The sequence below is a fragment of the Trachurus trachurus genome, assembly GCF_905171665.1.
Source record: "Trachurus trachurus genome assembly, chromosome: 10".
Taxonomy (NCBI): domain Eukaryota; kingdom Metazoa; phylum Chordata; class Actinopteri; order Carangiformes; family Carangidae; genus Trachurus; species Trachurus trachurus.
Window position 1 is genome coordinate 26,171,784 of NC_139894.1, and position 17,881 is coordinate 26,189,664.

The window sequence follows — 17,881 nt, forward strand, 5'->3', positions numbered from 1 at the left end:
GTCTGTATTTGCCTTTTACTGTACTATTCTTTTAACCTGTAAAGCACTTTGGGCTGCACTTTGTGCATGAAAGGTGCTATACAAATAAACTATTATTATTATTATTATTATTTATCCAGTCCACCTTCACTCACTGAAATGAAGAAGCACAGATAGACACAGAACCTATAAATTATAGTTTATTGGAAATTTCATTGTTTTGCTTTTACAAGAGGAAAGCTTTATAGATGAGAAATATTTGGCAAATGTACATCGAGTCAATTTCTTTGTGTCTGATTAAAAGCTGCTTCCTACTCACTAGTGAGAGATTGTTAATATAATGATAAACAGAAGCCACAATGCTGTATAATATAACCACCACACTTACATTTGCCAAGAATTGTGTAAAAGACAAGATCTGCAATGCTCTAAAGTTAGAAGGTGTCCTTTTCACATCACAGTAAACTCATCCAACCTATACCAGGGTGCTATATTACAGCCTTACCACAACTTATATAACATTACATACATTGACCAGGATCAGCTCTGTTTGTGGAAGAAGAGCACAGTTTATTTCAACAATTAGCCCCGGTGTGTTCTAGATAGTTTGTTTGGTAGTTTGTGTGCGTGTGTGAATGTGTCCGGGAGCAGATGGAAGCTGATATGTGTGACTGAGAGTGCATGTGCGTGTTTTCACATGCTGCCCATTCAGACCAATGAAAAAGGAGGATGATCTAATTTTGTTGCAGTTATGCTACTATCACAAGTGTCTGTGCTTCCCCTTTGGAGCACGGGAGATTGTGTGTGTGCGTGCGCGTGTGTGTGTAATGGATATGCCATTACAGTATATTTTAGAGGTGGGGGGTTTCTGAATTTTACATTTTACATATCGGGTGGGATAGACATGGTAGAAAACAGAAAGCATAAGGATTTAAATGGGGGGTGAAATATGATTGGGGTGAAGGAGGCAGGTGGCCGGCCCGCTGCACAGCAACCAAACAACCAAACCCACAGACAGCTGTTCATTTCTCAAAGCCCCCTTGTGCCCCCCCTGCACACATCAATTCTTTCTCTATCCCCCTTATACCCACATCCATCCCTCCTGTGCTCCACCCCCCACTCTCCATCCAAACCTGCCATTTCTGTTTTCAGTCCGTCCAGCCATTCCTCCCTCCCACCTCACTCTGCTCCAGCTAGCTGACTCTGATCATGTGCCAAAAGCAGGACAGGGGACACAGCTGGTTCACCCATACGTTTCCTTTCTCACCTTCCGCTCATTTGCAGCATTGATAAAAGAAGCAAATGGTAGAATGACAGAGGGATTCAGCTGAGTGGAAGATATACTTATGTTCACAGTTTTTTATAGAAAAAAAAACAACTTAATATATGTCATACTTCTCCTGCTATCATTTCCATATAATATCACATTAATACTATAAAGTCTATACCGCTGAAATATTTTGGTATTAATATTCTTGTGTAATGTGGTTTTTGTGGAAACTGAGCAAAGCAAATGATTAAAAAAAAAAAACTTCTACACCAAACCAGTGTCTTCCTGCATGCTACTTAACATCCAAAGGGTGGTGCTGCAACGTTGGTCGAATATTTCCTGCCAGTATTTACGTCCCACAAGTGTGCTGCTGCGTCTCAGTGCAGGACATGATAAGGTCAGTCCACTCTTTTCCTGAGGGGTCAGATGATGGGCTCACTTGCTGGCAAGCAGCGCCCGGCCCACCATCATGAAGACCAAGCCAGAGACGAGCTCCAGAGGCACGCCGGCCGCCGCCACCATGAATGACAGACCGTAGAGCACTGAGACTTCTGCGTTTGGACATCCGTTCCCTCTCTCCTGCAAGATGTAAGGCTTCACGTCCACCACCTCCATCCACAGCACGAAGAGCAGAAGCAAGACCAGGAAGAGGCAAGCTGTGGAGTGATAGAGAGAGTGTCAGGAAGACTGGGAGACACAGAGGCTATCACTGCCATGAGTAACACCAGAAGAATGCAGCTCCTACTCATCTCCACTGTTGCCACAGTAGCAATGTTTACACCTGCTGTTGTTATAGTGACAGCGCTGCAGAGTGACATCTGCTGCTCTGTGTGTATGTATTTGTTATGTGACAGGCATGAACAGCTGACAGCAGCGATGACTGCAACATGTGTTTGTGTCTCCACATTCACCTCGTCACCCTGCAGTACACAGCAGATGGTTATGAAATCTCTACAAGCACACATAGGCTACTAGTTTTATATTTTACCAGAAGTGATGAGGAAAGCTCCTCCCAACTTGTAGAGTTTGTGGCTGATGAAGGGGACACCACAGACCAAGAGGAAGCCTCCAGTTAGAGCTGAGACCAGCCCAAGGATTATCAGCAGGGTCCAGAAACCCCGAAACACTGCAACAAACACAGCATGGCCACCGTCAGAGCAGAGGACCTAACATCTTTGTTCTATTGGCAGATATAAATATTTTCACAGCTAAAGTTACTTTTAGGTTTAACAATTGATGAAAGATTCAGTAAATCTCCACTAGAACTGTAATACTTGAAGTGTGGATGGCTAAAGTTGCAGAAACTATTCATGAAACCAAATAAATTAAAAGCTAACTAAAAAACGAATTAAAAACTGTGGCTATTGGGAACTGTGGCTATACTGCAGCCCTTTCAACCATTAGGCTACTTCCTAATAGCTTGACCCTTGTTTCATGTTAAAGGAGTATTATCGCAAAATTCGGCCACTAGATGGAGCCAGGCGGAGCTTATCAGACATAAACAAGTGGGCAGCTGTCAGAGAGAGAGAGCAGCCTCGTTTAGTCCCCCCCCGCCCCTCCTCCTCCCTCGCCAGGCTGAATGAACGTGCAATCGCGGGAAAAAGAAAACTCGCTAGTGGAAGCGGCAGCTCTACGTCGTGCACAACCACAACAACGACAACAACAACTGAAACGTCCTCCTCCTTAATAACGCTGAGAGGACAGCTGAAGAAAGACACAGGGACGTGGAGACAAAGTGTTCTACCAGCGATTCAGTGACTGTGAGCACCCTAACACTGCTACATCACTTACTGTTGCATATTTGTCCGGTTCGGAGGCCTGATTTGCGAGTTCCGAGTGCATTTTAACGCAGCAAGCGCCGGGCCGGCTTGGATCATAACAAAGACAAATGCTGCATTTGCCCCAGGGACACTATACTGTTGGCGATTTTTTTTGTAAATTTAGTTATGGCTCCCCCCGACCCATCTTTTACATATGTCAGCTTATTTTATGCTATTACTGCTGTATTTGCGATAATGCTCCTTTAAATGAAGAGGAAATAATTATGAATCTTTTCATTTATTACTCAGTCAAAAGCTTGTAATTGTAGCTGTTCGCTGTTAGTTAAAGTATTGTGTAAATACTTAAGCATGTGTCTGTAACTTTATGAAATACCTGCTGTAGCATCATAACTTGGATGAGGCACTGGTCCAAGTGCAACAGGCAGAGGGAAGAGGTAACCATGGATACACACCTTGGACTCTGGTTGGTTTGCTACAGTTAAAAGAAATTGGCATAGTAAAAAGAGAAAAGTAAATAAAATAAAAAAAGAGTCTTAGGATCAAGAAGAAAATTTAAAACCTATGAAAAATAATGCGGTTCTCAAAACGACTGGATGTGGTTGAATCCAGGGAAAAACAAGCAATGCCACAAAAGTGCAAAAACTTCAGAAATGCCTCATAAACTGAAATGAAGGCCAACATAATTCCTCCTCTTACTGTATATTTTCTGTCAAATATCCAAATTATAGACATTTTTCTTTCCTACACTTGTGAGCATGTCAGAGAGACCACACAGCTGAGCGCGAGACATGCCACACATTGGATGAGCCCCAACAAAAACGTCTTGCTACCTTAAAAAAGAAGGTTTTCTACATACTGAAGAGAGTGGCCAGGACCGCATGTGTTGTGGGCTCCACCTGAAACACACAGCGCCAGAAGAAACCCTCATGGTGGAGGGTGAGAGACGGAGGAGAAACCTCTAAATTGATCTAAAGAAGAGAAAGAGGTTGTGGATGAGCACACTCAAATATCTAAAGATGGATGAGCCTTAATGTCTGTCAGCTTTGTCATCACATGTCTGTGTTAGCGGCTGTGTGTGTCTACTTCAGTGGTGCCACGACATCAAACGTGGTTCTGATTATGGCCTGCTGGTCTGTGAGGTTTGAAGGGGAACTTATGAAACACGCATGAATGATACTCTCCACTAGCTTGTCAAAAATATGATTGATGGCACCGAATAACACACAGCAACTTTAATCAACGTCTTTTATTGAAAATGAAAGACTGTTTCGCTGTGATGTTCGGGAGGAATTCAGAGGGGGATTAGTTTTTTTTATATATAAATATATCCCTTACTGTGCATTTTGAGATCTCTCTCACAAATGTGGTATGGAAGAATAAACTGGGAAATTAAAGGAGTAATGCATGTAATTTTACACATGAGGACCAGTTGACTGGTCTGGGCCTACTCAGCCTATGAAATCATTTTTACCATGGCTGATGATGTCACCAGGGTTATTTCAGACTGCTGCTAAATGTTAGCTCTCGGAAATGCCACACTAGGCTAGTGAACATGTTAAAGATTGTACCCGCTTTACATCTGCATGTAGCGTCGTAATGGTGAGAATGTTAGCATGCTAATGTTAACATTTTAGCAAGTTAGCACGGCCGTAGAGTCTCAATTTGTCAACACAAAGCCTGTGTTGCAAACTGAGGGCATGGGGGTTGACAGACATGGGCGTAGACTGCATTGGGAAGATCTAATGATGCTGTTAACTGTGTTGTGTGAGTGTAAGACCCAGCATTTTTTGAACTGCTGCACTGTCTCTGTCTCTTGTGTAGAAGTGCAACACATCTTTAAATATCCTACAAAGGCATTCTGTGCTCCCCACTGTCTACACAACTCCTGATCAGGTTCCACACTGGTCTTTTTGTAGTTATCACATGTGATGTTTCACTGTTAAAAATAATATAGTGACTATTTGTTAAACCACAAACCTGTTCAAAAAGCCAGCAACAAGGTTTGCAATCATTGCATGTAGCCTATTAAATCTGGACGATTATGTGCACACATGTGTCTGTCCTACCTCTGTCCCATTGGCATCTTTTTCGCCTGTCAGGGTTGTTTGCGTTGGCAGTGTATATGGTCCACAGTTGTCACTGGCCACCAGCCAGTAGTCTGTACCAAAGGCCAAGAAGAAACACAGTGTCGCTATCGCCCCAAAGATCCCCCCAGCCAAGGCTGCAGCTCCCACCCTCATGACTCCAGCACTAATACCTCCTTCACTGTGCCCTTTCTCCTCAGCTTTCAGCCCTTAGGTCAGTGACTCCTCAGCCCCTCTCTGGTGCCCACTGCAGCCCTCTGCCCAGTCTTCAAGAAAACAGTCTGGCTCTACCAGCCACTCCCCGGCATGCTGAGAGCTGGGGGGAAAGAAACTCCAGCAACCGAGGGGGTCAGGGTGGGTGGGGGCAAGTTATTTTAAGAAGGCTGTCCTTGTCAAATTACCAGTGGGTGTGCTGCGCATTTATAAAGAAAACAAGGGGGGCCATGATTAGTTTGTGTGTGTTACAATGTGGACAGCAACTATCAGCATTTATGACTGCAAGGTATTTCAAAGGAAGGTGTAACTCTTGGAGAGCCACTTTGAAAATGAATTAGACCGGAGATGCAAATGACCCTAAAACCTGCACCAGAGCTGTTCAAGGGGTGAAACCTGGGGCTGAGGAAAGCTTTATTGTAGCTGGCAAACATACAAAACGATAAAACCTGAAGGTGAATTATTTAACCCAGTTTAATCATTTTATTTGGAACATGTCCATGAAATTGCTAAAACCTTTCATCAACCCATGCTTGCACCTCACAAATAGTAAATTATGACTTCATAGAGCCACTTTTAAATGGCTGAACACACAGAATTCATTTATTTACATTTCTTCCTTTCCCCCCTCATTTTCTTTCTCATGGTCTGTCTTCACTGCTACTTCTCGTTCTCCAAAACAAAGCTGAGATGTTTCTTAGGGGCTCTTCCCATGGGTAATTGATGCTGGGGAGAGATCCGATCCTCTCTGGCAGCTGATGAATTTGGTTCCACTTGCCCAGTCTGAGCTGAGGCTGCTGGGACTGACGGATCCTGGAGGAAGGGCCTCGGGCTTATGGAGCACACTGGCAAGAGAGGAGAGGTTAAGGCGGTGTTCAAGAGCCACAAAGTCAGACGGGTCGAACAATGATTGCCAGGGTCAAAGGCTGGAAGGAACAACAATTTGATTTGATGTCTTAATGACATGTCTCACATGTTAAGTTATGTGTTTGGAGGGCTGGAAACGTCAAAGAACCATGGTGTGGAACAAAACAAAACTTGCTTGTGGATAAATCAATTAATTTATTTCTTGAACAGACTGTTGAACCCACCATCCAATTGCCATTAATTGTTGTTGTTGTGGAGCAGATACACAACATCTTGCTGTACATTTAAGTCCTTGGGACCTAATCCAGGCTAGCTGTTGCACACCTGAAGAATAGCCTGCTTATGTTGTTTTTGTACAGTGTGTTGCGCTCTTTACCTGTGTGAGACCTGCTGAGTCCTGCTCTCACTCTCTGTGATCCGTCAAACTCTCTATCCTCCCGCTACAACAACAGAAACACAGTGAATTTAATTTTGTTACTTGGTTAGTTTTATCCAAGCGACTTCCATGTGAGGGACATCACTAAAAAATAATAAAGTTATTTTTAAAGTTAAATTATAGATTATACTGCATTGATTTAAAACAGGACAAAATACAATTTGTCATTCACTGTATATGTTGTGTGTCTCTCAGCACAGTGCACAACGTATGTAGCCTTTTGGACTCCACGCATTGAATTTTTATGATGTCATTTTTGAATACATTCTGTACCTGTGACCAGTTTGTGACTGTATTATATGAGTATCTCTCTCCCAGACTCTGGTGTCTGTGAAGAGGTCTCCTTGTTTTCCCTGTGGTTGCATCCTGGTGCAGAGTGTGTCTGCTGTAAGCCGGCGTCTGCTGGATTGAGACCACACACAAAACCCAGGAAGGGACATAAGAATAGCACACGCAGAGCACTGTAGAGGTTTCATGCTGTAATTTCTTGATGGTACAAACATATTACTTTGATACCAAAAGTTCAGACATTACCTTATTGTTGAAGTTATGAAGGTTTCTGGACAGGATACGTCTAATGCTGTCCATCTCCTCTGGTAAGAGAGGACGGCTGTGAGAGCGAGGGTCTACTCTAAAGTGAAATGTGAGTAGTCACAACCATTTAGCCAAAAACGGTCAAGACCATTCATGTAGTGGGGCATATGCAGGTAGACAGTGTGTACCTAGCTATTTTTTAGTTGGCAATGGTGTGACCTGCTCCATTCTGCCTCTTATTGGCCAGTACTTAATAGCTCTGTTGGAAGCCTTTAATCATGAGCAGTGATTAGGTTTGACAACAAAGGTTAAGTGACAATGTGAAAAATACTACTGGCCGATCTTTCAGTGAACTAAGTATGTAGAGTAGTCTTGTCACATTTTGTAACAAATGGTTTTTATCCTTTGCTGGACTTAGCTACTACTTAAACAAAGTAAAGGAGTAAGATTACTTCTCCAGGCACCACCACACCACTGGTGAAGACTGATGTCATGATCAAGATCAGTGTTGTGGGGTCTTGAGTAGAACATCCCCAGAATTAAGAGGGTAGGTATTGATATTATACATTTTTTTAACTCCCGTGAAAGGGACTTTTACCAGGCTTGACCACTGAGGAACAGTCATTTCTTAAAGAATTAAAGTTACATAAAAACATGTAACAATAATGAAACCTTTCTCTGTTTTCAGGGCTCTTATGTGACTTCTTCAATGAAGACTAGTGGATTGTTTCTGTGCAAGATTTTAAAAAAAAACAAGATAGAAAACAAACTATTTTCTTACATCGCCGGTGCCTCCTCGAGTCCTCGCTGCTCCCTTCTCTCCAGCTCCTGGTAAACTCTGAGGATGCTGGAGCGAGCTTGGTGGTCCTCACGGATCAGGAAACGCCGGAGGTATTTTTTGTTGAACTGCTCAAACCTCACTCACACACACAGGTACACACACAACATACATTAGATCCCAGTTGAGATGGATAACATAATCTGATCTGTTTGCAAATGGTATTTGCTGCCATCTTCTGGTGATTTATTTTCATCAACATGTTCAGACACATTCCAGGGCAAATTCAGAGTAGGGAGGTTCCTGTAGAACTGGACGCTGCAGTTTCAGGACCTTAAGAAGTGGACAACAGGATTCCAGTAGCAACCCTTAGCAAGCTATTCTGGGAACATATGCTTTTTTTGCAACATAGGGTCCAAGAGTCTTTGTGTTGAAATTGCAGTCCTGAAATCAGGTTCTGGTACTCCTAGTCACTAGGTGGCACTGGCACGAAAAAGTAGGACTGAAACTACACTGTACACTGAGAACATACTGGAGGGAAATTCATACTAAGGTAATTCACAAATGCAGCAAGTTAAACTAACTTGTCTTTCCAGTAGTGCTGTCCCCAGTAACCAACCACGTCTTCTATCCCGGCCAGAAGGTGATCAATGAGCTGAGAGGAAACACCATATCAACATTTCGTTCATGTATTTTTTCGCGGTTTTACATTTCTACATGTGTCATGGTTTGTGTTTAGTGTGTTGTGATTCTGTTCATTGTGCACACAAACCCTTCCCTGCATATTCAGTTCTTTCTACACACTATGAAACATGTTCTTATTATAAGTTTCATTTTTGCTGAAAAACAAAAATGCCTCTTCTATATGTGCACACTTAATCGTACAATATGTGTGTATTGTAGTGTGTTCCCTGAAGGAAGAAAACTGAAATATGGTGAAGTGTTAAAGCTGTGAGTGATACACAAGCATTGACTGATAATAAAGCATTGACAAAATCTGATCTTTTTAGCGATTCACAAATGTAATGCAAGCCATATTTATATTAGATCTATATCTGTTTAAATTTAGCATACACTTTAATACTGTCATCCCAGATTATAGACACACTTCGGTGTGATTGCTGTAATTTCTCACCCGGCTGTGGATCTCCTCACTGACAGTTGGCAGAGCTCTCTTCTTCCTCTTCACATCCAGCAGCTCAACCAGAGGTTTTATGGTCATCCCCTGGAACCAGACCAATATAACAAAAAAGAAAAAAGAAAAAGAAAAAAGAAAGACCCCATGAAATATATGCACAACACAAATATTAACTGGTTATTCCTCCAAATTCACATTATATTTGACAATTACTCTCCCACCTGTACAAAGACAGTGAAGAGAATGACCACAATGGTGGTTGTGATGAAGAGTCTTTTCTTTGGGAAGTCGTCAATGAGGAAGACCAGGGAGAAACAGATTGCCCCTCTCAGGCCACCGTAGGCGATGATGAACTGATCCCTGAAGGTCACAGCATTCCTCCGGAGCTTGTTGACCACAGCAGTCAGCAGCAGAACACCTCAGGAGAAGGACAAAAATGTTCAGACCTCAATTTGACAACTATTTATCTAAGATTTCCAAAGGTTGATGTGTTTATAGCCTAATTATGAGGTAGTAACCGGGGTTTGCCTTCTAGGACATTCTCTGATATTTTTTCCTGGATATGCCTGAACTAAAACCCTGAAGTTTCCATATGCCAAATGTTTATCATGTTCTGACCAGAGGATCATTGGTGCGTTGGGTAATGTAACACACAAAAAAAGCTTGTGTAGGTGCAGGAAAGTTTTTTGAAGATACCTGTGGCCCTCCATATGAGGCAGAGCAGCAGTGTGGAGCAGACGAAGGGCCAACTCCACATATGGACGTCCTGTATGGTCGACACGCCGAGGAAGATGAAGATCAAGGTTTCACTCACGCTGCTCCACATCTTCAGGAAGTACTGGATGCTGGTGTTGCTGCGTTCTGACACATTAGCCTCCACGTACTGCTTCATGGTGACAGCGCAGGTCACAATGCTAGAGAGAGAGTGGAGGGAACAGGGACTATAAAGACAAATATTCAGATTTTACGAAGCAAATATTTTGCGAAACGTTGTGCTTGAGCTGAAGCTGATATTCAGCAGCACTCACGCCATGATACCAGAGAGATGTAGCATCTCTGAAGTCAGGTAGGACAAGTAGGAGTAGAGGAAGACAAAGAGTGGGGCTATGACCTGGGCTCTGGAGGTGAACCGGGAGGTGAGGGCTGCCACCAGGCCAAAGAAGAGGCCAACACACAGGCCACCGAGGCCCACAACCACCACCCTGCACCCACCCAGCAGCACATCCAGCCCCGACACTGACGGCAGACGGAGAAACGACTCAAACAGCTTGTACAGCACCTGATGGGAAAAAGTGTATCAAGTACAGAACACTATGATTTCATTTCATTTCATTTATGCACCACTTGCTCCCTCACCACAGTAACAGCGTCGTTCAGAAGTGACTCTCCAAAGACTAAGATATGCAGTTGTTCGTTAACATGCATCTCCTGGAAGACAGAGAGCACGGCCACAGGGTCGACGGCAGCGATCAGAGAGCCAAAGAGCAGGCAGTGAAGCAGAGAGACGTCTCCCAGGGAGCTCTGAGCCAACAGACACACACCGTACAGAGACAGCCCGATGCCCAGCACGTTCCATAGGGTTCCCAATACTGCATACCTGGAAATATGTGCAGAATCAGTTATCGGCAATGCTAAAATCACACTGTATGTAGGCCCTACTCAATAATTTTTCTATTTTCTTCTGTCTGAATTTATCAATTTTTGAGGCACTTGGCACTTTTGATATGTAGATGGAGAGCAAACTGGTAAACAGTTGTAAAGGCCATAACCAAAATAATGAACTGAAAGAGCCAAAAGCTTAGGGGGGTCTAGGGGCAAGATTGTATGTAAACACAGCCGTACTACTTTTAGCTAAATGCTAATACCAGTCTTGCAATGACAAGATTAAACAAGGGTTATGTTTATCATGTTCACTTACTAGTTGAAAATAAATGTTCACCTTTAACAGAGACATATATATATATTTAAACTGCTTAAAAGGGTTCAGTAAAAGTGCCCTTTCAAAGCCAAAGTGTATTCAGCAGCTATTGCTATTGACCTATGGGACATTGACTGTGTACCAACCAGAGGATGGTACCGAGATTTTCAAAGAACAGCCTCCCTGGCAGGAAGTATCCTGCGTCCAAGACGATCGGCGGGAGCAGAAAGAGGAAGAAGGCATCCGCGCTGAGAGTCGGGGGAGCAGAGTGACGGACACCATATATCACGCCTCCCACCAGGAGGCCCACCATGATGAGGAGACAGCTCTCTGGGACGACTGCAGGGACTCGACCAGACCAGTGGAAACCTGGGGGGTAGAGACCAAGAGAGCACACAGCTGAGACTGGTGAATTTACACTGTGTCACTTTGACTACTCTATACACGTCACTCACACACAAACTCTTACAGTGATAGAGTTGGATTTTAATTTCCCCTCCAATGTGTTTTAGCGAACAATTAGGGAGAAGTTGAAAGTCAGAAACTGAGAAACCACTGAAGTTCTAGTTCTCCATGAAATAGAGAACAGAGAAACTTCTTTGTTCCTGAGGTATAAACAAGCCAAATTTAAGTCACACCTTTTCCTTCATGTCTTTGTGTTTCAAATATCTAAATAAGTGATCACAGAAATGTACGTTGCTATTATTGAAAAAGTTACTTTTACTAAGATTCCCAGCCCTGAATAACAACTCCCTTGTTTCCAGTTTAATGTGACACACATTACAACATCTAACCACCTGTAACATCCAATCATAAGCCAGCTTGTAGTGTATGTGTAAAAGTAAATTTAAGGGTTTACCCAGTTTGGCCAGCGAGGCCAGCATGATCCACAGCACGATCTCAAAGGGGGCCTGCACATGGTTGTAGTCCACGCTGAAAACCCTCAGAGCCATGGGCAGATCCACAGACAGGCCACCATCGCTGATGTTGAAGCCCAGTGAGGGGGGCTGGTAGTGGGGCTGAGGGACCTTAACAGGGGGGGTCAGGCCCAAACATCCCAGGCAGACAGAGAGCAGCAGAGGGAGAATCCACAGAGCGGCCATCCTGCAGCCATGCTGGGACAACAGGAGAGAGAGAGGGAGAGAATAGGACAGGGGGTATGGACATGGGGGAGGGCAAACACACACACACAAAACAACCTGACCACAACTCATGCAGCCACTAATGTGCACAGGAATCCCTGAGCTAGCAGTGATATCCAACCAGCAGTGCAGAGCTCAACACACACACGCACACACACACACACACACACACACACACACACACACACACACACACACACACACACACACACACACACACACACACACACACACACACACACACACACACACACACACCACACACACACACACACACACACACACACGCACATACACGCACATGCATGCGCACGCGCATGTGCACGCACACACATGTTTGTATGGCTATCTTTGTGAGGACACTCATTGACATAGTGTTTTCCTTAGCCCCTTACCCGTAACCATCCAAAACAAATGCCTAACCTTAACCATTACTCTTAATCTAACTCAAAGTTACCATCCCAGGTGGCACATTTTTGGCAAAATTATAAAAATCCGAGAAAATCTGGTAAGTATTAGACAGTAATCGATGACATAAGTGATTTGTCATATAAATGACGAAATTGGTCATCTGTGTAAGGAGCAGGGGCCAAAATTTGGCCTACCGATCAAATTAGTCTCAGACAACTTTGGTTGGATGGCCCGTCTGTCAGTCAAACTGCCAAATCATGCAACCACCATCTACGTTTACGGGACATGTTTGTGTCACAGACTCGTGGTGCCACAGAGATGAGAGCTGTGACACCGGGTCCAAGGCTCTGATCGCAGGTTTGGTTTTCAGCAGCAGTGTGGAAGGTAGAGAGCCTCCACTCTCCCACACGCGCACACACGCGCGCACACACACACACACACACACACACACACACACACACACACACACACACACACACACACACACACACACACACACACACACACACACACACACACACACACACACACACACACACACACCAGTTAACATAATTTGAATTTGCTTTGTTTTCCAACACTATTCTTATATATATATATATATTTTTAAATCTGCTGCTTAATATCGAGCTAAGTAAACATGATTTGGATGATAAAATCAATATTTCAAACAAACAAAATTGTTAAATGATGAAATTAGATGATTTGCGATGCCACAACATATGGAGTTCTTGAGATTTTCTTTCCAAAATGAACAACTATTTTTTAATTTGCAGCCAAGAAAATATCTTTTCCTTCCAGTGTCTTCTTCTTATTTTACAGCTTATCATCTTTATTTGCTCTTCTTATTTACTGTAATCTCAATATGCCTGGACTGTCAACAGTTTTCATGGCCAATAACAGGGCTGTTGTAAGAATAAGGCGTTTAATAAAATAGTGGGCTCTGTGAATTTAGCTGTAGGCTACAGGTCATTTACACAACAAATATGCTCTTAATATCAAAACATGTTGCATGTTCTTGGTGACTATAATTTACTTTAAAAAATGTAAACATATGGCATGTGAAAATAGTTTGCAGCTCTCTTAGTGTTGTTTCACATCCGTCTCTGGTCCAAGAGAACAGATTGAAGCTGAATTTTTGATAATATCTCTTGAATGATGAATTATTAATGAAACAATAACCACTGATACTGAAATTTGTGTGTGTGTTTGTGGGGGTTCTGGAAATAGCCTGTCATTTGAAATCTGACAGTGGATGTTTGAAATAAATAAGAAAAGAAAAAGCTATTAGAGAATGCAGAATAGTGAAAGGGTTATCAACAAAGATAAGATTATTTTCTATATGTGTGAACACTTTCTGATGACTCATCAATCAAAATGTTGTTGTTAAAACTTAAGGCCTTATGATTTATCAATAACTTTATTACGTAATAACATTTAGGATGCCAGACCTCAGAAGAAACACCTGCTTTGTTTGTTTCTTCAGTGAAGAGTTAAACCACTTATTGAAAATTCCTTGTAAAAGGATGAAAGTGGTGTCTTTTAATATGACTCTTAGGTTAACTTATAGGTAAACGAGTTAAGTTTTGAATTAAGTCTGAAATCGTTAGCATGCACTTCTCAAATAAAATAATATTGGTGACTATTGGCTCCAAGTGATGATAAACCTGTGTTTTTTTTTGACTGGCAATGAACAGATGTATAATAACAAGGAAAACACTTACTGTCAAAATGTCTAATGTTGGTGTAATTTACCTCGGTTAGGTTATAGCTTTATATCCTGCCTTATATGTTTGCTGTTAAACAGTTGCGGTGTACCCAGGTGAAAAACATACAAAGTAGGCTACATGGAACACAATTATAAAACTTATTAAACATACAGTAACATATTGACTATGTTTGAACAAGTGTTAATGACTGATCTACAATACTGTACACTAAATATTTGAATTTGAAATTGTGTAGTCTTTATATAAGGTAGAGATGTGAATGTGGCATCAACTGCATTTCTGAAGTCCTGCACACTGATGCACTATAACTGCATTTTGACTTGTCATCGTAGGGCAGATTTTGTAAGCAGTGGTTCAGTTCCCTTCAGCATCAGTGAGTCAGACAGCACAATATAAGGAACCTGAATTTAGCTACCCTAAATGGAAAGTGCTTTTTTTGGTTTCAGATCTCCCAAGGGTAAATCTTCTTTTTCCTCCTCTTCTTTTTTGTATTTAATTTTCAGATTAGTTAATAAAGGCTCTAATGTCCTCACTGAGTCTGATTAGACACTGACACCTCACATCTGTTAATTACAGAAAAAACAATCTCTGTAAATGTCTGTTTTCCATCTTTTTTGCACAGATAAGTGAGGTGTCATATGTATCCAAAAAGACAAGTGAGCCAGAGCATGTCATTGGATCATCATTATCCTCACTGTGGGAGCTCTGACAGGCCGTCTGTCTGTCCTGGGTGAGGGATCCCTCCTCTGTTGCTCGCCCTGAGGTTCCTCACGTTTTATTCCCCCTGTTGAGGGTTTTATTGGGAGTTTTTCCTCAATCGATGTGAAGGCCAGAGAATGTTGTTACGATGCTGCAAAGCCCTTTGAGACAAACTGTTCTAAAAGTGGGTTACACAAATACTTCGTACAAACATCAAGGTCTGTGCCTCACAGGTTACAAATCAACCTGATTGAGGCAGGAGCATCATCTTCAGACTGTATCCCTAACAGCTCCTGTTGGACCTCACTTATCTGCTTTTAAAATAACCTCTGAAGTTATTGCCACACAGTAAAGTCAGTATATATAATATACACAGATTAGTGTTTTCCTAAAGGTCAAGGTACTTTATTTGTCACTATACAGCTTGTTCAGTCAAATTCTTTCTCTGCATTTAACCCATCCCTGAGGAGCAGTGGGCAGCCGCGGCGGCGCCCGGGGAACAACTTGAGCCAGTGCCTTTGGTCAGGGACGCTATGGAGGATTAACTTAAGTTACCCATTTTTAGTGGTGGGAGAAACCACAGTAGCCAGAGAAAACCCACGCAGACACGGGCAGAACATGCAAACTCCACACAGAAAGGACCTGGGTGGCTGGCCGGGGATTCGAACCCGGGACCTTCTTGCTGTGAGGCAACAGTGCTAACCACCGCACAACCGTTCTCCAAATTAGAAAAATCTAAATCTAAATATTGAGCTCAATGTGTCATCAGGTCGACTCCAGTTAGACAATTAAAACTGAAATTGTAAATCAACTGCAGAAGAGACTTTTGCAAAGGCATCATCTGTTGTTACTTTATGTTTTAAAAAAAACGGTAATCTGTCATTTCAGAGTGACATCGGGTTCCAGTTCAACATTTAATCTGGGAACGTGTAATAACTTTATACTCTGGTATAGAGACAGACAACAAGCCCAATTAATTTTTTTTATTTAATTTCTCCAGTCAAAGCACAGCACAAGGTTTCAGTTTATTCACCAAATGGGTTGTTTTATAGGTAGGTTTACCATGTTTCCTATCTTAGTTGCCCCACCATATTACCTGCTTTACTTATGTCAGTAAAATAAATTCTCATGTATTACAGGTAAATTCAGTGTGTTGTAGTACAACAATCTAACAGCAGGTGGCACATGAGAACTGGTATATTTGAGACTTCATTTCATCAAGCAAGAAAACAAATATATTATGTAGACAGAGTAAGAATAAGCATGCATTGTTTTACTGAAGTGCTCTTTCACAGTCGTATCAATGTGTGTTATGTGTAAAGTTACTTAAACAGCAGCAAAACAAAGCCCAACTACCCTACATTTAAAAGTTTTGCACAAAGTATTCATCATGTCACTGATAAATATTGTCAGCCTCTGAAATCCTCAGCACAGGGGAGCTGAAATTAGACGAACAGGGAACTAAGTTGTGGGTGTTCAGGTAACTAATCTTCCTGTCTGTCTCTCCTGATTCCTCCAGACCAGTGACCACCAGTGAGTCTGGCCCCTGCTGCTGGCTGCCGGGCTGAGGCGGTGGCACCAGGCCGTGCAGAAGGCTGTTCCCCAGGTGAGAGTTGCATCGAGCCAAGTTGTCAGTCAGGTGCTGCATATACACCTCTTCTAGTTGTTTCTCTAGCAGCCCATTCAGTACAGAGTTTGACATGGGCTCCAATCCTGATCCGGGAAGATCCAGGCTCATGTTCACACTGGCCCCCATTACCAGATATCCCTGGTCTGGTACGGATGAAACAAGGTCTGCTTGTGGTTCCTGTTGGGTTGCCCATCCATCAGAGCCAGCGGTGTACAAATCTTGCTCGGGGGTAGCCGCTCTCAGCAGGTTGTGTGAGATGCGGCCTGAGTCGGCCACCTGCAGATCTGGATACTGTTTCAGGAGGCTACAGTCATCTATGCAAACTGTATAGTCATGGTTGTGGGTGAGCGCAGGTGAACACCCAGGGATTAAGAGGCCTGCAGGATCTTGTGGCAGCACCCTCAGACCCTGAAACCGGGACGATTCTAAGTCTTCGTGGTTTGAACCTGATCACAAAAAATAAATAGATGATTTATTTGTTTTCAGTTTGACTTCGTTTGGTCCGCCATTTTACTATGTGGTATGAACTCGTGACGAAGATAATGTTGCAAGGGAAGCAAGGCAAGAAAGGGAACTAGACCGTGTAAAATTAACACGTGAAAAGAGCATGATAAATTACCTTTTTACTACATCAAATACTTTGTATATAAAATTATTTGAAAAGGCTGTTCACCTGCTGTAGTTGAATCTGTCTGTAGGTCTGTCGAGTTGGAGTTGAAGAGGATACTCTTGGACGGGTCCGGATGACTGTGTGTCTGTGTTTTGTGCCGCCTAGAAGCATTGGCAAACTTTCTCTCCTCCCTATAAAGTAGTACTCGGAGAAAACCTTCAGCCAGCATGGCGCAAGCACAATGTCCTCTTGTCTTATGTCTCCCTTTTGCGTCTTCTGGTTGTCAGACTTGTTGCCGCGCAGTGTTACAGCACGTACTGACTGTACAATTCTCAAGGCCTGTTTCACTTCTGCAAATGTGAGCCACTCCACCCACCAGATAGTCTACTTCCTTAATCAATCTATAACTGGAAATCAATGTCACACTAATGATGAAAAAAGGTAAGAGAAAAGTTATGAGAAAAGATCTTAAAAGACCCATGTGTCGCCTGTGTTTTGCTATTGCTACATAGCACTGCATTAGCATCAACAGCTGTTTAATTACCAGTGTAAAAGTAATGTTGTCCATTCAGCTTCAAACTTTGCTGAGAATTGCCTCCAGTAGGCCTATCGAAAAGCAACACTAATGTTAACTCTCTCTACAAAAGTTAGCATGCTGAAC

At 42.7% G+C, this 17,881-nt stretch overlaps 3 protein-coding genes across 3 annotated transcripts; all 3 read right to left on the reverse strand.

Annotated features, from left to right (window-relative positions):
- Positions 1 to 655: 655 nt before the first annotated feature.
- LOC310992720 (transmembrane protein 182-like) lies at positions 656 to 5,413 on the reverse strand. The gene is made up of 5 exons (XM_083980876.1): positions 5,097 to 5,413; positions 3,887 to 3,998; positions 3,404 to 3,502; positions 2,238 to 2,375; positions 656 to 1,905 (listed from the first exon to the last, which is right to left on the reverse strand). The coding sequence occupies exons 1-5, from the start codon at positions 5,268 to 5,270 to the stop codon at positions 1,685 to 1,687; spliced, it is 744 nt and encodes a 247-aa protein (XP_083837002.1). The 5' UTR covers positions 5,271 to 5,413; the 3' UTR covers positions 656 to 1,684.
- Positions 5,414 to 5,872: 459 nt separating this feature from the next.
- Positions 5,873 to 12,101, reverse strand: LOC310992730 (sodium/hydrogen exchanger 2-like; the record flags this gene model as incomplete). The annotated part of the gene is made up of 13 exons (XM_083980888.1): positions 5,873 to 6,172; positions 6,571 to 6,634; positions 6,904 to 7,032; positions 7,165 to 7,261; positions 7,946 to 8,080; positions 8,527 to 8,597; positions 9,078 to 9,167; positions 9,302 to 9,498; positions 9,777 to 9,994; positions 10,109 to 10,359; positions 10,437 to 10,677; positions 11,145 to 11,367; positions 11,858 to 12,101. The coding sequence occupies 13 exons, from the start codon at positions 12,099 to 12,101 to the stop codon at positions 5,988 to 5,990; spliced, it is 2,145 nt and encodes a 714-aa protein (XP_083837014.1). The 3' UTR covers positions 5,873 to 5,987.
- A 3,980-nt stretch (positions 12,102 to 16,081) lies between these two features.
- On the reverse strand, positions 16,082 to 17,527 carry LOC310992474 (uncharacterized protein). The gene is made up of 2 exons (XM_083980533.1): positions 17,284 to 17,527; positions 16,082 to 17,056 (listed from the first exon to the last, which is right to left on the reverse strand). The coding sequence occupies exons 1-2, from the start codon at positions 17,447 to 17,449 to the stop codon at positions 16,374 to 16,376; spliced, it is 849 nt and encodes a 282-aa protein (XP_083836659.1). The 5' UTR covers positions 17,450 to 17,527; the 3' UTR covers positions 16,082 to 16,373.
- Positions 17,528 to 17,881: the final 354 nt, after the last annotated feature.